The 19,912-nt window shown below is 38.9% G+C and overlaps 1 protein-coding gene across 2 annotated transcripts in view; it reads left to right on the top strand.

The window, feature by feature from the left end:
* The window catches only part of LOC117426922 (unconventional myosin-X-like), a 108,359-nt gene that overhangs the window by 43,573 nt on the left and 44,874 nt on the right, over nt 1–19,912 (top strand). For both annotated transcript variants that reach the window (XM_059033497.1, XM_059033498.1), the window contains exons 3-8: nt 14,663–14,821; nt 17,074–17,261; nt 18,306–18,440; nt 18,676–18,800; nt 19,376–19,389; nt 19,615–19,699. In XM_059033497.1, the coding sequence (XP_058889480.1) occupies nt 14,663–14,821; nt 17,074–17,261; nt 18,306–18,440; nt 18,676–18,800; nt 19,376–19,389; nt 19,615–19,699 (706 nt within the window). The remainder of the gene's footprint in view (nt 1–14,662; nt 14,822–17,073; nt 17,262–18,305; nt 18,441–18,675; nt 18,801–19,375; nt 19,390–19,614; nt 19,700–19,912) is intronic.

Raw genomic sequence — 19,912 nt, 5'->3', positions numbered from 1 at the left:
CTCTTCAGCACAATAGGAATACTGTACAAAGAGTGTGTGTGTGTGTTGGTGCACTTTCGACCTCAGGGCAAGACTGTCAGTTCTGTAGCTTTTTCTGTTCAGGTGAAATGTCGTCTTGGTGATTGGAGTCAGTCATTTCTGAAGATAATGGGGGAGCTAATTGAATGACTGGTCTGGAGCTACAGCAGCTGCTTTCTTCATGACATGAGCTTTTAATGGTATACCACCTTGTCCCATAATCTTGTTAAGATTTATACTAAAAGCGATTTCTTGCTGACTGTTTTTCCTGCAGTCTTCTATTCTTTATCTGATACCAGACCTTCTTGGCTTTCCAGTTTGTTTAAGAGTACTAACAAGTTCCTAAGTTAAAATTCTTAGTTGTTTTATATCTGGTTTGGCAATTGGGTGAAACTGTAGTTTCAGCTCCAGACAAGCTCACTTCTGCTCTCTTTTTGAAGCCTTGTCAGTTTGTGACCAGGGAGCAGCAGAAGGTTATCTTCAAGATCATCAGTATCTTTGGGGAAGGTAAACAAGAATATAAACTAATTTAAAAGGCATCACGACTCTACGTCAAGAATAGTAATAGTGAAAACCACTCCTTTTATTTTTTTTTTGAATCGGTAGTTAAATGAATCGACTGCATACTGTAGTCCAAAAATGTAATTTACAAAACATACCACTTGATGTGATCAAAAGGAACACATTAGGAGATTTTCACTGTATTTACAAACCGTTTGTCATCCACATTTACTCCTACCTAAACACACAAACAGATCTTCTCTTCAGTCGACATTATCTCTAAGCAATACACACTGTCAAAGACAGGTAGTCGATTTAAATCCGGGGAGCTGCAGACAGGTCTGATCTGCTTCTCTGTCAGGTGCAGTTTTCTGAATCTCGTGTGTGTGTGTGTGTGTGTGTGTGTGTGTGTGTGTGTGTGTGTGTGTGTTCACCTTAACACTTGAGAAACCGTCTTAATGAACTAGTTTATTTGCTCATTGACACTTTAGAAATTGAATGTGATAAATTTCTCTAAAGTAGAGCATGCTGAACAAATTGAATTAATAAATTAACCAAATAGTTGGCATTTATCTCCATCAAACTTTGTGCATGCTGCAATGTGTGGATATTAGGTTTTTGGTGATTTAATTTAGGCATATAAGTTTACCTTTAGCCTTGGCTATTAAGAACAAAATGTGTTGCCAAACCAGTTTTTTTGTGGATGCATATGTCATAGAATCATAAGAATAAGATTGTGAAAAATCAGAAGTGTAGCAAAGACACAACAGCTAATGATAGACATCAGGCTTAAAGAGCATGGAAAGCAAGAGAGAACAAGTGGGTCTTGAGAGTTGACTTAAAGAGAATGACGGTGGGAGCATCCCTTACCAAAGCTGGGAAAGTTCCAGACAGTCGGAGCCATGAAACTAAACAAGCGTTCTCCAAGTGTGGTACACTTTTGCTTGGGGATAACAAGCAGACCAGAGTCGGAGGACCTCAGCTTGCGGGCAGGGACATAGCGGGTCAGCAGGTTGAAGAGGTACTCGGGACCTGGTGTGATGAAGGGCCTTGTAGACAAGCAGGAACATTTTGAAAGTAATCCTGAACTTTACAGGTAGCCAGTGCACCTGGGCAAGACGGGGGGTGATGTGTTCATGTTTTTTACAGCTGGTAAGGATCCTGGCGGCGACATTCTGAACTAGCTGCAGTTGGTTGATGGCGCGTGCCGGAAGACCACCATAGAGAGAGTTGCAGTAGTCAAGTTGAGAGGAGAAAAATGCATGAGTATCTCTGCATCTGGGAGGGAAAGGTAGACTGACTCTTGGAGATGTTTCGAAGATGTTAGAAGGAAGATATGATCACAGAGGAGATGTGGGCATCAAAGGAGAGGTTGCTGTCGAGAAGTACACCAAGGCTTCGTACAGTGGAGGAAGGCAGCAACAGACAGTTTCCGAGGTTCAGGGCAGCTATGTTGAGATTCTTAAGTTGAGTTTTAGATCCTACTAGGAGTTCAAATTTGCTAGTGTTGAGCTGAAGAAAATTGGCAGACACCCAGGCCTCGATGTCTTGAATGCAAGTCAAGAGCTGGCAGAGGGACATAGGAGTGAAACAAGAGGCTATGTTGGTGGATGAGGTGACCCAAGGGAAGCATCTAGATGTTGAAAAGAAGAGGCCCAAGAACAGACCCTTGAGGGACACCACAGGTGACTGGGTTTGTGACACCACTACATCCAGCATAGAAAACAAACTGCATGCATCCAGATAGGCAAGAAGGCATCCAGGAGAGACAGGTTCCAGAGATCCCAGCATACTTCTAAAGGTGGTCAAGAAGAATGCTATGATGTTATCAAAAAAAGTTACTTTACAGTCCAGTTTGTTTACATTATCCTGTCCTTTTTTTTTTTTTTTTCTTTGAGGCAAATAGCTGTGCTTCCAAAGTACTTTAAGAAGCTATTTAAGAAATAGCTTTGAGAATTTAGTCCATGGTGCACAAAATGTAATTTGCCAGTTTAGTTCTAGAACTTAACAGAGAATTACTCAATATAAGTACCTATCTGAATACAACCCCCCAAAGTGAGAAAGCTTGTACATAGAGTACTGTAGGGTCCATATTACCACTAAACTAGACACAGCTGCTCCAGAGCCGGTTGATACAATAAACTTCCAAGCTGGGGCGCAGGTTCTCAATATTGGATAACCACTGCTGTTTGTTATTGTACAAAGTCACCTGTGGGCTCAAACACATTAATGTGGGTGCCATGTTAGTTTCTTCTGCTTTACATCAGGGGCACGGTTACTGGAAGGTCACATTGACCCCTGGGTGAAGGTTCATTCTTTGGTTGATTTAGACCTGTCCTGATAGTGGCTTGTCTGGTAATCTTAGACCCTGACAAACTGCAAACCCTCAGCAACTAGCAGCTTTCTTCCAGATTTGTTTGCTACTATGATTTGCCTAGCTAGTTGAAATTTGAGACACACGACTTTGCAGCAAATTCTACTTCTCCTGTATTGTAATTTGTGTTTTATTTATTAGTTAGAAGTTTTGCTTTAATGTTCTTTGCTCCAGGGAAAACCCGGTTTCTTTTTGGGGGCAGTGCTCAGAAATCCTGTTCAAATCACTGTGCCAAGCATAAGACAAGCTTAAGAGCAATTATTTAAAACAGACCATACAATTGTATTCGCAGAGATAGTCATGCTATAAAATAAAAACTGCAAACATATTGGCACAATGGCAATACTGCTAGTGCTAATAAGAGACAAGAATATGGATTTTTAAACCTTCAGCACTCATGCAGATCCCCTCATATGCTCTTTGTAAGTAATAATTGATAACAAACACAGTGAATAGCACTGTGATCTATTTTGCCAGTATATGTACAGTAGCAATACAAAAATCATCATTGAGACTTCTAGTTGAAACGTTTTGTCAAATCATTTTAATATTACTACATATTCTAGCATTGATGCAGCAGCATGCATTCTGCTCCTGCGCCCAATGACTCTGCTGTCTGCAGTGCTGTAGTCTTATCAGCCTCTTTAGACAGCTCTCTTTCTGTCTCTCAGGGAGCTTTACATCACCTGCGTATCTATCTGTCTCCCTCTCTCGCTCAGTCTGTCTGCTTGGTTTAGCACTGCTCCGGACCTCCATCTGTCCAGACAGCAGCAGCTTGGCAAAAAAAAAGGCTTTGTCCAAATTACTGCAAATAACATAAGGGAGTATCCTGCAAGGCCATCCTCTGAAAGAGCAAGAAGCGTGAACACATTGACAGCTTTTAACGTGGCCTCTTCCTGTTTTACTTCCTAGTATTTTTTTTATCAGCAGCTTTTCAAAACGTTGTATGGAACACCACAGGGTCCTATTTTATTATGATAGAAATACCATTTTTAGAATTGCACTTGGCAGCAAATCACATGCAAACGTACCATATGTATTCTAACCATATGTATCATATGTATTGTAATCGGAAAGTTGAAATGTTTATCATCAGATTTTTGTTTTTTTTAGTATAACTTGATCAAAAACCCAACCAAAAAAGTATTGAGCCTGATTTTAAAGTCAATTGATCAACATCTTTGTTCTTGGCCTAAATTATAATTTTGTATATTGCATCTGTTAAAAATAAATAAATACAAAAATGAATATAAGGGGGTACATTTTTTAAATATGCACAGTTTCTGAGAAACAGCTTGGTTGCAGGGAGAAGCAGTTCAGTTGTTGCCTTAAGTAGTTTCTTGCTAGCTTTATACATGCCAGGGCCTTTTAAACTAGGGCTCAAAGTGTAAGGAATGTTTGAGGTCGAGAGAGGAGGTGTGTGTGTGTGTGTGTGTGCGCGCGGATATGTGTGGGTAGGTTTATAGTGCTTGCTGGGTCAAAAAATTCTCCACAAGGAAGGAAAGTCTGACAAAACCTACCTTATGAGGACACAGGCCAAGTCCTTGTAGTGTTTAAACAGATATTAAATACATTTATTGTTTTTTTAAAACAAACGAAATGCCCATATATTGTTTGTTGTTGACTTTCACCCTGTGTGGAGTTTTGTTTTGACTGGAGTTAGGAATAGTAAATAAAAATATAATGAGTCAATGCAAAGTCCTCAAACACTATAAACAAGTGTGTGTGTGTGTGTGTGTGTGTGTGTGTGTGTGTGTGTGTGTGTGTGTATGCAAGAGACACAGAAGGCGAGTGTATTGGCATTCATCAAGTCCTGTCAGTCCGGGTGATAAATTCACAAATTCTCATCTCAGTTTCCTGAAAGGGAGCACGTCGGTGACTAGGAGGGCCCACAGACGGCGGCACAGTCACATCAGCAGATGGTACTGTATATCACTAGAGAGTCATGCTTGTTTAGTCCTTACCGCTCCTGGAGGTGCAGATACACGATGGCCATAGATCACTGTGTGTGTGTGTGTGTGTGTGTGTGTGTGGTTAATTACCTCAGCCATGCATGTGCATTTACATAAGATTAGAGTTGAATTGAGGGTCAGGTTAAGAGGTCTTTCTTTCCTCATTAGTTTCTTATCACCACTGCTGTCCCCTTGTAATGAATTCTGTCTGTCTCCTTTTGGAGCCAGTGGGGGTGTTGGATAAAGTGTTCTGCTTTTTAGTTGTTTTTTTTTGTTTGTTTGTTTGTTTGTTTTTTTTGTGGCAAATCCCTTCCTTTTAAGGAAATTTCTTTCTTTTATTGTTAAGATTTTTAGTTTTGTATCTGTGTGTTGTAATGTGTCAAATCACATTCTTCTGTAGCTTATCCCCCCCCCCCCCTTTTTCTTAATTTAAAAGCCCAGTTATTATACTTTTGGCTACTAGGCTACTGCTTGCAGCACGTTAATGCCATCTACAAGGTCTGATGTAGCTCAGGAAGCAAAATATAAATTTAATTCTCCTTTTCCCCCTCAAATGGTGTGCTTGTTGCATCATTTTACAGGAAAAGCACACCAAGCTGAGCATTTCATCTCTGTTTAAATGTGTTCTCTTTATATGAAATTTAATGAAATTGTCTGAAATGTATTGGCATTACATACCAGTGTTTTTTTTTTTTTCAATCCTCTATACACCATTAACTCCTCAAACATTATCTGTATGGACTGTATAACCAGTATTTAAAGTCAATACAGCAACAAAATATTGTATTTTTTTAGCTATAAAAGCTTTCCAGTGATTTTTAAAGGTAACAGCCGTCATTACTAAACTGCGTAAAGCTTTTTTTTTTTTTTTTTTTAATTACCAATTTTCTAATGATAGAATTAGTCAAGCTACAATTATATTTGTTATTAATGGGGAATTTAGTTCAAAATGGAACTTTCATCTACCAATTCTGACATTTTTAAGATTCTGTCTTGTGCTTTGAGTGTCAGGTTCTTGCGGTAAGGTTATTTCACTGGTTTGCAGAAGTAAGAGTGCACTGCTGATATGCAGCGAATAGATAGCAGGCCACAGTTTGAATGAAGACGCTCGTCCTTTACAATGGAAGTTGGTGGGTAAGCTGTCAGAATGTTGCCTCCTCGGTGCCCCACAGCACTAGACAGGGTGCAATTTTGGGATTGAAGTTAAATCTGGGAAAAAAAGAAATATTAAAACACTTTTTTTTTTTTTTACACATGGCACCCCATACAATATAGCAGAAATGCACAAGAGCTACCTGTGACTGTGTCATGTAATATTCCAATTCTGCACAATGGACTGTTTAACCATACCCTGCCAAGCAGCTATCATAGGTGTACAGTACATAACAATATTCCTTAGACGAGTCTACACTCAAATGTAACCTGCACATGGGATGCAGAATCAAAGCTCAACACACATCGGTATCATTGGCACCCCCAAAGTTGCATGCCCACCCCCACAAATATATAAATAAGCTACTAAATGGAGAAAAATAACAATGGACCACAGGATAGTGTAGAATATTCAACATATAACTTAAGTAAAAATATATTGTAGCAACTTGCTAACTGGATAAGTGTCAACATGAAGGAGATGGACAAAATATCTCTGTAGCATCAAACTCCACTCTTTATTTTACAGAAATGTGCCTGTCAGCTGGTGTTCTGAGTAGCTCCGACCCGTGCTCCTTTCACTATACATAAACATATTTACAGAAGTGTGGACTGTAAAACAAACCCACAATGCTGAAAACACTACTCTATTCGTAAGCCCCGAAGATGGGAATCTCCACATGGAGCCGGCCAAGAATGCACATGTGTGTCCCGTACTCAATTAGCCCCTTCCAACTTCCCCCCCACTCACCACGCACCCTGCTCCTACCACACCTGTATGGCATAGTCAATAGCATGGAATGCAGATCGTGGGTGTCAAAGTATGCTTCTGATATCAATGAGAAATAAATAACAATACTTAAGTATTTTTCTTAAAAATATTTCCCAATATAAAACCAACGTCACCTTACAATAATTGATTTTGAGTTTCAGTGTTTTAAAATAAAATATCAAGCAGATCGAAATTTCAATGTACTATTTGTAATTCAGTAATATGAGAGAATTGGTCAAGGGCCTGAATACTTTTGCAAGGCACTGTATATAATATATATATATTTTTTACTTTATGGATTTAATGACTTCATGGGTTTATTGGATAAATCTCATGTTTTGCAGCAGTTTAGTCTGAAGAGAGTAAATCACTTGCAGATTTGCCTTAATTTAGTCGTATTGATTTGTTTTCATGTCTTAGATATAATAATAAAATAAAGCTCTGAGCTAAAATAGTACATTGGGGAAATCATTGTACTATAATTGAATTATGCAAATATATGTGATTGATTTGTAGTAGCACATTTTATTTATTTCATTACTCGATGGAGTATTTTAGGTTTTTTTTTCTTTTAAAATTTGGGGAGAATGAACACACCTAGGCTTTTATTAAAAATGACACAGATAATAGATGCAAACATGAGGTACTAATGTTTAAGTGGTTATCATTTTGAACATCTGAAACGAAGTAGAATTGAAGTAGATTGTAACTGATAAAATATGTAGTGGATTATTTTCTTATAAGGTATTGCCTAAATGGCATTAAATAACTCAATAAGGCTAGACACAGCATTAACAGTACAAAGAGCTTATAGATGGAACAATGAGGGTAAGAACTAGCCCTGCCCGTTATCTCTAGGATACTGGGAACTGAAATAAGATAGAAAGGGTAGTTTGTGTATGTTTATTTCTCTTTTATATTTTATATACTTTTAGAGGTATGACAGACATAAGTTTCCTTTTGGCACAGCGCCACATGTAACTGTTGAGAAGCTTCTAGAAAGTCTGCCTGAACTGCCCCCACCGACAGGAGTAGCAACAACCAATCAGACACTTATTATTAACCTCTCTATTCAGACGAACCAATGAGAATTACCAAACTTAGGTTCAAGGGTGTTTGAAAACTTCCATTACAAATACCCTAGAAACCAACAATAAAAATAAACTGGTCAACTCCCTTCAATTCAAATAAAAGCCCACGTAAACACCATTTATTTTTCTAAGGAAAATAAACACATGAAAGGTGGAAAAGCACTGAAAAACAGAAGTCCTAATCAGAACTGCGATATTAGGCCTCTGTCCATTGCCTCTGTCCCCAAGGCAGTGTTAGCATCGTCCCCTGAAACCCGCTTGTCATTCTAGGAACTGAATAGTTGCAGCCCTCCTACTGTACTACTGCTGCAGCAGTGAAAGGTCCTTTGCAATCTCTTTGCTGCAAAAAAAATAAATTGAGGATTATTGTCCTTTGCCCCACATTTTGATATATGTTTTATGTTCAGTCCCAGTCAGAGCTGTGCCCAAGCTTTGTAATACTACACTATGTAAAATTAGAAATAATGAAACATGTGTAATTTATTTTGAAACGGCAGTAGCATACCATGGGAGCCCGTGAGAGTAAACAATAAAATCATTGTATTAAAATAAAAAATAACTCTTATGGCTTTTACTTGTACATTTTCTGAGGACCCAAGGGTCTGTCTTTTATAAAGCTAAACAAGAACATATCTGCAGTATACTAGTTATACACACTGGTCTGCTGGTACACACACACACATGCACACACACTCACAAAGGCATCATTTAAAATATTTATCCAATTTATTCCCTTGAGGTAAAGTCCTAAAATCTGCAGCAAGCGGAAAGGTCGATATATAACACTTAGAGGACATTGTGCGTGTGTGTTTGTTGTGTTTTTGTTTTTTTTTTTAATATTTTAGCTTGCACGAGGGAAGGCAGCAGCAGGGCTGGTATTGACATAATCACACGAAGACATACGCCCGATATACGCTCCTTGCAATGGAGCCGACTCTTTTTTACAGCGGTATTGGCGCTGGGCTTCAGTGCGAGAGGTCCTGGGTTTGCGCCCGCCCTCCGCCTGTGTGTGGATTGTCTCGCCCTGTGTGATGAGCCAGCCTGCCTTAACCGAGATTGCTTCAATATACAGGGGGAATTCCATGTTACTGTTGTGAGCTTTTTTTAATTGTTTCCCTTCCAAGCAGTTGAAAAGCATAAGTGATAACTCAGGCTCTTGTTTATAAAATGTGAAACATTGGCCCTTGCTGATTTGAAAACTGTCTGAAGCTGTTGCACCAGGACCCGAGAGAAAATAGACATGCTACGACTCCAGTATAGCATTCATTTAGATTTAGATTCATTTTTGTGTTTAAACTAGATTCCAAATGGCTGTCAAGGGGATGAAAATGCACCTGTAGGGATGTGAAATATTGATATTACCTTGAATGAGTGCCTTATGAATGCATTTCTAATTCAAACTTCAGCTCACTGAAAAATAATGCCAAAAATCTGCTCTCTATGCATATTTTAATGGCTACTTACAAAACATTATATTGTGATTCTCAATTAAACAAAAAATGACTCGTCAAGACTCCACACAAAAAAAGCATTATGAATGTCATGATCGTTTTAGGCATGTTTTTGTATTTAAAAATAGAAATGGTTTTGACAAGGTGATTGTTGCATATATTCTTGTCTACTTAGTGTTTCACAGTTTTGCCGGAGCTACGGTATCACATTGGAGTAAGCGAGCAAGATGGGGCTAGCCTGCTGGGCGATTATTGGACGGATAGTAAAGGAGGTGTTGGAACACAGTGTTCCTTGTTTGTCAGGCAGGGCCAGCAGATGGGATTAGTTAAGTGGAACAAAGAGTCAGGTAAAATGATCCTGGGATTGGACAGTTGTCACACATCGGGATAACAAAGAGTTTGACCAGGGAGAGATCACCAGGCAGGCAGGGAGGGTGTGTAAGAAACGGGCCCAGTCGTTGGGTTTTCCAGACCCAGCTATTCTAAACCTGCCCGAATGCATTGAAAAGTTCCCTTTAGTCCTGTTCTCTGTGAAATATCTTTTAGAACGAACACATGAAACGTCTTGTGTGTTTTTTAACAGTTGTATTCCCCTATAATTGGAATGCAAAATTGCTTACTGACTTTATAACATGCCAGAAGCTCTATCTGTAGAGTCTCAGTTGGTGCCTGCAATAAAGTGACTCTTAAACCAATGCACCATAGAGAAAAGTATTGTTACAGAACATGTCAGACAACATGCTCCCTGTCTGTTGAATAGGTCTCAGAAGCCCTGTCTATGCATGAACAGGCCAAATTACAGGACAAAATTAGGGCAAAATGTGCAAACATGTTAGCTACCTAGAATCAAAGAATGACCATGTGTCAGGCCAATGGCAGGGCACACTTCAAACCCCGTATAAACTATAATCCCAGGCTGTTTTTTCATAGAAGGTCATGTTGGTCGTAGGGATCCCCGGTTTTTCTGTCATGCTTAACTGACTGCCCTTTCAAGATTTCATTTTGTAGCAAATGAAAGTGCTACACTTTAATTTGTTCTGCTGTGAACATCTCCAGCTGATACTCTCAAACGCTTTTCTCCACCTTTTGTGCTACCTGAAGCTGAAATAAGGAAATGTGTCTTTTTAGCAGTTATGTCCTTTCTGTGTCTGCACAAAATACCATGTCTACTTTTTGGTTTCCTGTTTCTACCCTTTTTAACAAAGTTGATATTAAATCAGCCCATTGCTGTAGATGGATCACACACCTTGGATGATATTAAATTTAATTGTCACACACTAACAAGCCAACCAGTGTTCAATACCGTTGCATTCTGTATTGGTATACAAACCAGATTATCCCAACAATGCTAAAGTGGGCAGCAGTGTCGAGTAGTGGTTAATCCCAGGTGGGGGACACTGCTGCTGTACCCTTGAGCAAGGTACTTTACCTAGATTGCTCCAGTAAAAACCCAACTGTATAAATGGGTAATTGTATGTAAAATATAATGTAATTGTATGTAAAAAAATATAATGTGATATCTTGTAACAATTGTAAGTCGCCCTGGATAAGGGCGTCTGCTAAGAAATAAATAATAATAATAATAAAAATAATAATAATAATCATAATCATAATCATAATCATCATAATAAAGAAATAACAATAACTTTGCACACGGCAAGGATTAACATTATCTACGGCAAAGCAATTCAGAGAGCAGTCTGCTGGCATGTGTAAATTCCGTGAAGCAGGACCCAAGGGTCTGTCTCTTCATAACAGCCTTCAGTTAGCTGATTTGCCTACATTAGACCTCCTGCTTTTAAATGGAGAGGCTTTTTAATCATTCTACAAGGCTAGCATTGTTTCTTTATTTTTCTTTTAATTACCTTTTGGGTTTATTTTTTATTTATTTAACCAGGTTAAAAAAACGGAATTATTGTTTGGTCAAAGCAATGGTGCAAAATTATGAACTGTATATTCACAGTATTATAAATCTCATACCAATCAACCAATCTCTGTTAAGGAGCTGTCAAAATTGTAGAACATATGGCACAATTCTACAAGACTACAATCTTTTTGTTTTTGTAATTCATAATAGTTATCACATTGCGTGTATGATGTCTAAAATGCACAGGTCAATGAAATTATATATATATATATATATATATATATATATATATATATATATATATATATATATATATATATATATATATATATATATATATATATATATATATATATATATATATATAAAAAATATATATATATATATATATATATATATATATATATATATATATATAAATTCGACACAAAAATAGGACAAGTGGCACACACTGTTGCAGCAGCAAAGGTCATTCAAAATGATCTAGACAGCATTCAGAACTGGGCAGACACATGCGGGCAATAAACATGTGCATTATAAATATCTAATGGGAGATACTGAAATTGAAGAAGGGAACTATGAAAAAGACCTCGGAGTTTATGTTGACTCAGAAATGTCTTCCTCTAGACAATGTGGGGAAGCTATAAAAAAGGCCAACAAGATGCTCGTATATATTGTGAGGAGTGTTGAATTTAAATCAAGGGAAGTAATGTTAAAACTTTACAATGCATTAGTAAGACCTCACCTAGAATATTGTGTTCAGTTCTGGTCACCTCGTTACAAAAAGGATATTGCTGCTCTAGAAAGAGTGCAAAGAAGAGCAACCAGAATTATCCTGCGTTTTAAAAGCATGTCGTATGCAGACAGGCTAAAAGAACTGGATCTATTCAGTCTTACACAAAGAAGACTACGCGGCGATCTGATTCAAACATTCAAAATCCTAAAAGGTATTGACAATGTCGACCCAGGGGACTTCTTTGACCTGAAAAAAGAAACAAGGACCAGGGGTCACAAATGGAGATTACATAAAGGGGCATTCAGAACAGAAAATAGGAGGCACTTTTTTACACAGAGAATTGTGAGGGTCTGGAACTAACTCCCCAGTAATGTTGTTGAAGCGGACACCCTGAGATCCTTCAAGAAGCTGCTTGATGAGATTCTGGGATCAATAAGCTACTAACAACCAAAGGAGCAAGATGGGCTGAATGGCCTCCTCTCGTTTGTAAACTTTCTTATGTTCTTTATATATATATATATATATCTATCTATATATCTATATATCTATATATATATATATATATATATATATATATATATATATATATATATATATATATATATATATATATATATATATGTGATACCAAGTCATTTTTAAGGCAGTTTGTCTTTATGTAACGTATGAATCACCATACTGTTATCATACAATAAAAATGATGAATTCTACATTTCCAAAAGTAGAATTCCTCTGATACCATCAGTTAAACTCCAAGTCTGGTCCTGTGCTCCTCCGCTCTTTCTGACCACGCAGAACTTCTTTGTTTCCCTCGAGACAAATTTTAGAGCGTGGTTTTCACAGCCAGCAATAACCAAAGCTTATAACGAGCACTTGTGTCTGTTTAAAAGCATATTAAAATGAACCGCTGTGATGTCACCGTTCTGATCTCCTCTTAATGGAGTTGCTTCCTTTTATCAGAGCGAAGCGTCACTGCCTGGATAATCAATTTCAAATTACCTTTCCCGCAAACTCTGCCTTTCCATTAACTGCCATTATCGGAGGTTCTGGCCAGCCAGTGTGTGCTGAAGCAGCAATTCAAAGCAAGACTCCATTTAGGGTGAAATCGAACTCTGCATCCCAGTAACTAGCATGGAGAAAGGAGGGGAGGCTAGTCACTGATCACCTCACAGCTGGATCTTCAATTCCCACAGCTCGGCTGGGTTTGTGTTCACATCATGGATGTAATGCCCCCTATTTTACTGCATTTAATCCTGTACTTCAGAATACTGTAATCTGCCAAGTGTTTAACCTGTAGTACTTTGTATTTAATCACATCCTGATGTAACTATCACTATTTAATCATATCCTGATGTAACTATCACTATTATCTGCTGTATTATTGAATTTTGGTTTGTCACACTTGTACTTTGCTTGAACAAAAGTTATTGTATTTCTTGCTCTTATTGTATTACTTGTATTGTAACTCTTGAAATGTATTTGCTTACGATTGTAAGTCGCCCTGGATAAGGGCGTCTACTAAGAAATAAATAAATAATAATAATAATAATAATAATAATAATAATAATAATAATGCATGTGTCAAAGTGGATGCTTTGAAATAGGGTTGCCCTACTCTGGTCCTGGTAGACTATTCCAGTTTAAAAGGTAGCATATAATCGATAACTTGTAATGGTTGGAACAAAGGTCGAAACCGTCTTAATAACCGTCTTAAGGAGGCTGTGTGGTCCAGTGGTTAAAGTAAAATGCTTGAAACCAGGAAGTCCCCGGTTCAAATCCCACCTCAACCACTGACTCATTGTGTGACCCTGAGCAAGTCACTTAGCCTCGTTGTGCTCAGTCTTTCGGGCGAGACGTAGTTGTAAGAGATTCTGCAGCTGATGCATAGTTCACACACCCTAGTCTCTGTAAGTCGCCTTGGATAAAGGCATCTGCTAAATAAACTAATAATAATAATAATAATAATAATAATAATAATAATAATAATAATAATATAGGAGCAATAGACTTCTGAACCATTTTAGAATGACTGTTAAAAATCATTAAAATCGGGGAGGGATAAACAAAAACTATTTATGCCATTTGTAGATACACATTTAAAAAGGACCCTGTTTTTCTTATGCAATAACACTGTTTTATTACATTTTTGGTTATTTCTCATACAATATTCAAGAAAATAGTAAAATGCACTATACATTTTATATGGACATGCATTACCATCTCCTTCCCACAGAGGACGCAGAACTTAAGCAGACCCTCCCAACTAGAGCCTGAGAAGTAGAGAATTTGTGTCTCCAGTTCTATCGATTTACACCTGCCTTTCAAAACCGCAATTGTCTGTTTAAGAAATCTTGATGGGGGAATCCATTATGTGCTTTTTGTTGGTTGCTGTAGATACATCAGCTGGAGATCAAAGGCTTGCAAATGTGATTAATGAAAAGAGGTTATTCCTTTCCACAGTTTATTGGATTGTAACTTATCCACATACTCTGAAATATGTCCGTCCGTTCCCCTCCCCCCAGAATGAGAATACGCAAGACACTAGTTTTTAAAATAACAAATAGTGCATACAAACAAATGCAAGTGACTATCTCCTAAGTAATGTTTGTGAAAAGCCAAACTCTGCCTTGTGACTCACTGTTGGCCTGAGCTGATTGTCAGATGTATTGCTGTTAATTGATTGTTACAATAAACCTTTAATATTGGCTGTGTTTTGTTATAACCGGTGTGCTCTTGGTCCTCTCGCAGGTGCACTGCTTGGAGCTGTCGTCTGTGTCCAGGGAGAAGGTGTTCCCCATGCACCAGACCAGTGTGGAAGGAGTGGAGGACATGTCTACTCTGACAGAGCTCCACGAGGCAGCCATCATGCACAACCTGCACCTGCGCTACCGACAGGACAAGATCTATGTGAGGCATGACACCGAATCACAGGAAACAGCCCTGCAGCGTTACAACAAACAAATGGCTTTACCTTTGCTGTAACCCACCTTGTTGGTTTGATCTTTGTATTCACACAACATGGGTCATTTAAAAACGTTTTTCAACTTCTACTTGCTTGCCTCCTGCAACAATGCTGGTGCTCTGATTGTAATGAGTGGTGTCTTAGGAATAGAAAACAAGCGTCGTTACTGGGGGGAAAATAATCTGGACACACTGAAATGTTTAAGAGAAATGGTCTCTCTCCTGTTGAACTCTCCAGAGTATGATATGTGAATAAAAATATCAAACCATGTTTATGTTGAAAAATATTGTTGCAACACAGGACACATTAAAGGCAATGTGTTTTTTGTTAACAATGCTCCGTGCTTTTCATTCAGCAAAGCTCTACAATAGCCCTGCATACAGACTCTTTAGCCCTTTAGAACAGGGGTGTTTAAAGTTGGCCTTTCCACGTCTGGTCTTTGTTCCAGCCCTGTTCTAAATTGTTTAATTGAACCAATTTAACCTCCATCCAGATGCTGAAGTAGTGAATGATCTCATTTTACCTGTTAAACCAGGGGTGGAATGACTCTCCAGAACCGCGATTGGACACCCAGCTTTAAAAGAAGCTTCATTTTGCTCTTCTACAATATTTCATTTTTATTTTGTTACTACTTACTGACAAACGTTTTGACTAGAACATGCTGTGCTGAAGAAATTGAAAAATATTTCTTGTCAAAGTTTCATTACATTTATTTAGTTCCTTTTAGTATTTCTAAAATGGTAACAACCAAAAAAAACAGAAAAAAATGTATCCCTCATTAGCATATTAACATTTTCCTATTTCCCTGCTGATTTTTTTTCTTCTTTCTGTGAAGTCTATTTATCCTGTCACAGCACTAACTGTCTGTTACAAGCAATTGGATCTCGCCTAACCCCACACGGTTTGCGTTTAGCGGCAGGTGGGATCCTAGTACCTATAATGCAAGAAGTCAACTTCTAGCCTTGCCTTCACCTGAATCGAAGTGTAAATAAAGTCTGCAAAACAGAACGATCTTAAGTCCTACTGATCTGTGATCTGTGAGCGTCCATGGAGTATCCCCTCTATATAAAATACGAGTTAACCCAGAGTCCCATCTGCTGTGATGATGACAATAGAGATCCCATGGCGCTTGTAAGCAAACAGCACTACCTAATCCTGTCAACTGACCTAAACTGCTCATTATAAAGGCTTTTTTTCCCACGAAATGGATGTGCATAAAGCTGCCTGCTCCCTGGGGCGGACTTGTACAAATACATACTGTGTCTTTATGTCCCCTCATCAGAACAGGGACACAGACTCACTGCGGCCCACTCTGGTTATACTGCCACCTTCTGGTTTTAATGAAGAATGCTGCTGTTGCTCAATTGGCAGTGCACTGAATTCTATCCAGTCATTTCTTATTGAAAGTACCCTTAATATAGAAATATGCCACACTATCTCGCTTTTGCTTAAAGCTATCTACACTAAGTAACTGCAGAGCTTGGCCCTTTTTGTCCAGCCTATGTAGATTTCATTGCAGTAGGAATGCAGCTTAAGATAAAGCAATACACAAAATAATCTGCAGAACCGTAAGCCCTCCAGGTTGTGTCATATTTTAAGATGTAGAAACCAAACTGGATGCTAATCCTTAATCTTCATCAGCACTTGTAGGAACGGTAGAAGATGCTGGAATCAAATAAAAATTAAACCAGAGCAACTGATCATCGGCAGTATTGCACAGTGCTGGGCGTGCAATGACTTCACACAGAGATGGTTATTGCTGGACTTGGCATTTTGAAATGTATTTAATTAAATACATGAATCAAATGCACAATAAAATATAAAAATGTCTGTTGTGAGGTTATTTAGTGGGGAAAAATGCACTGCTGCCCCCTAGTGTTTCACAACTGTCAGTGAAGGATTGAACCATTATTACTAATATATTGCACCTCAATACAGATTGTAGTAGTCATAATTGGGAAGACTTTCTCTAAAATTCCTGCTGCAGTGCAGTGCACTGTAGCCGTTGTGTTCATATTGTTTTGGCCCTGACTCTTCACTGAAGACTTTGGTATGCAATATCCCATTTAATTCAGTTAATATACTGAAGAATAAATAGAAGTTTGGTGTGTGTCATTCCAGTGTTTTGTGTTTTTAAAAGGTTTGCCAGCCTGCTTTGGATGAAGGCTGATCTTGTTCTCACGCTCTCCTCTCTCAGACAAACATCGGCTCAATCCTGACTGCTGTCAACCCATACAAGCAGATCTGCAGGCTGTACGATTCCTCTGCTGTCGAACTTTACAGCCAGCACCACATGGGGGAGCTCCCGCCACACATCTTCGCAGTCGCTAACGAGTGTTACAGCTGTCTCTGGAAGAGACATGACAGCCAGTGTGTCCTCATCAGGTACTACAGTGACCCCAGGGCCTGGATTAAATCAAAACGTATGGTGCCACCATAGCTATATTTGATAATGGCTAATGCAGTGCCATAACTTTGATTTAATCTAGGCTTTGTACACTCTAAACATGTTTTCCAGTGATTTTTTTCTGTGTTTGCTTTAGCTGTAATATTAAGAAATGTTAGTAAATGATTCTGAAATGAGAAAATGAATCGTTCTGTGATGCGTAACTCCCATGATGACAGTCTAATACAGTAATAGATGGTATTTAGGCTTTAGGAATGTGCTGTGTTTAGCACTGGCATTTAGCGAAGGGTTAATTCATCCCTATTCTACAGTACATGACCCTGGAGAGATCAATGACAGGGATTAACAGATGTGTGTAAGGAGTTGTGAATATTGCCAGGCTGGAGCCCTGAGCCAGTGGCGTCTGTCTGCCTGTCTGTCCGGCTGCCTTATGTTTATTGACTCTGAGGATCCTGGGCATCTCCCATTAATGCTGCTACAGTGTGTTCTCCCCGGATCAAACATGCTCCCATTGATTATTAACTAGAGCGAGTGTCAGCCCTGTAATTAAGAGAAGTGATCCTGTTTCTATATCTGTTTGATGAATGGCCTTCCCACAACAGACACCAGTGCTCTCTCAATCCTGTCGGGATCTATATCTGTTATACCAGCAGCCTTGGACACATTGGGTTGAGTGATTTGAGTGCGATACAGCACTGCCCGTGTCTTTTGTGTATTGTGTATTTCAGTGCTTATGAAAAGGTGAGAGACACTGCCACCCAGGACTGTGCCAACAGGCAGCATAAGAGCTTCACCTCAAAGCTCTTCACGCTGGTGTAATTCAATCCTTATCACAGCTTGGTGGAAAATTGGGCCTATTGTCTCCGATGTTTCATGAGTACTTAAGTCATAAACATTATCAAAGTACGCCTTTTGTACAATAATATATTGGATTCAGTCGGTTTTAACCGGTTGTCCAACTGCCTAAACTTGCTCCTTTCTTGGTTTTGTGATTCATTTCGTTGCTCTTTGTTTTCGGTCAGTGGAGAGAGTGGTGCTGGGAAGACTGAAAGCACGAAGCTGCTGCTGAAGTTTCTATCGGTAATGAGCCAGAACTCGACAGGGGTACCTGCATCGGAGAAGAGCACCCATGTGGAGCAGGCCATTGTAGAAAGCAGGTATGAGTTCTGGAGAGCTGGGCGGAGCATGCCTTTCCCTACCACTGCAGCCCATTGTAAACCTCACAATGATGGGAGATTTAACACAAATCCTGCTACTCTGTGTAATAAAGTAGTTCCAATTAAGTACGCAGGTAGGAGCTGTTGCGTAGATCTCGATACCAAAAGAATGGGAGCACCATTCTAATAAACCAAGCTACAAAGTCATTCATTAAATCGTTAATTTCCTCTCTAGTCCCATAATGGAGGCTTTCGGGAACGCAAAAACTGTTTACAACAACAACTCGAGCCGCTTCGGAAAGTTCATCCAGCTGCACTTCTCTCAGAACGGAAGCATCCAAGGAGGCTGCATCTTTGACTGTATCCTTTCTATCTGTACAAGCTCCAGGTGTTTTGTATTGATTATCAGGGCTTCTGAAAGGTGATGGACAATGGCACTGGCTGCAGTTTGTTTTGTCAGTTTCAACGTGAGTGTACCTTAAACCCTGCCACTCAGGCCTATCCCAAGCCAGTCATGTTGAATTATGTGTGCTGGTTTAATGATGTGCACTAATGTTAAGTAAGGAGTCTTTTTTTCTGTGTTTCATAGACCCGGGCCACACTAGACCTGTCGTTCACTCGCTGTGACTAATAGAAAAGCTGGATAAAGAACGATTTATCTACGTTCTAGGCAACATTTTATATGTTGCTACGATATCCAATTTAACCTCCCAGGACTGTGCCAATGCTTGTAACTTGTTTCCTACAAGCCCCTATATTAGTTTGCAGAATGTGGTCCATAGACATTCTGTTGTACTTTGTGTAAGAAAAAATGTATAAAATACAACTAGGGATTTTGCTAATGTGTGTGTTCTGTATCATTCTATATTGTATCTGCATAGACTTTTATTTACCAGGATTATTATTTTAATTGATTCCTTAACTTTTTATTACAGATCTACTTGAAAAGGTAAACTTGCTTCTCCTGCTCCATACTCCATTTGGCTGGACAGCACATATTTCCTTTGCTTATTAAGTATACAAATCTTTCAGTTCTCTCACGGTGGGTATGTTCTATACGTGCAAAATGATGACAATGGACACTGTGCTGTAAAAATTTTACCGAAATGGATGAAGTCCAAACACTGAATACAAACAACGCAAAGCGCTGCTAACCGCTTGCTTTGATTTTCAGAACCGGGTGGTGCGACAGAATCCTGGCGAACGGAACTATCACATCTTCTATGCACTGCTGGCCGGGTCCAGCCAGGAACAGAAAGGTGAGCAGCACAGCTACACGCTGCAGAGCTGGGGTGTGCTTACAGGAGACTAGTCAAGGTTTACTTGCCTCCTATTAGCACCTGCAGTGTTATCACTGGCTCATCTTTTCTTCTGTTGAAGATCGTTTGGTTCTTTGCTTGTATTTTATACTTCAATTTGGAATATATTATAATTTTTCACGCAGCACTACAGATAAGTTATCACTGCTTCCT

This window comes from Acipenser ruthenus, chromosome 11 (assembly GCF_902713425.1).
Source record: "Acipenser ruthenus chromosome 11, fAciRut3.2 maternal haplotype, whole genome shotgun sequence".
Taxonomy (NCBI): Eukaryota; Metazoa; Chordata; class Actinopteri; order Acipenseriformes; family Acipenseridae; genus Acipenser; species Acipenser ruthenus.
The sequence above is the reverse complement of the archived record's forward strand: the minus strand, read 5'-3'. Positions and strand labels throughout refer to the sequence as shown.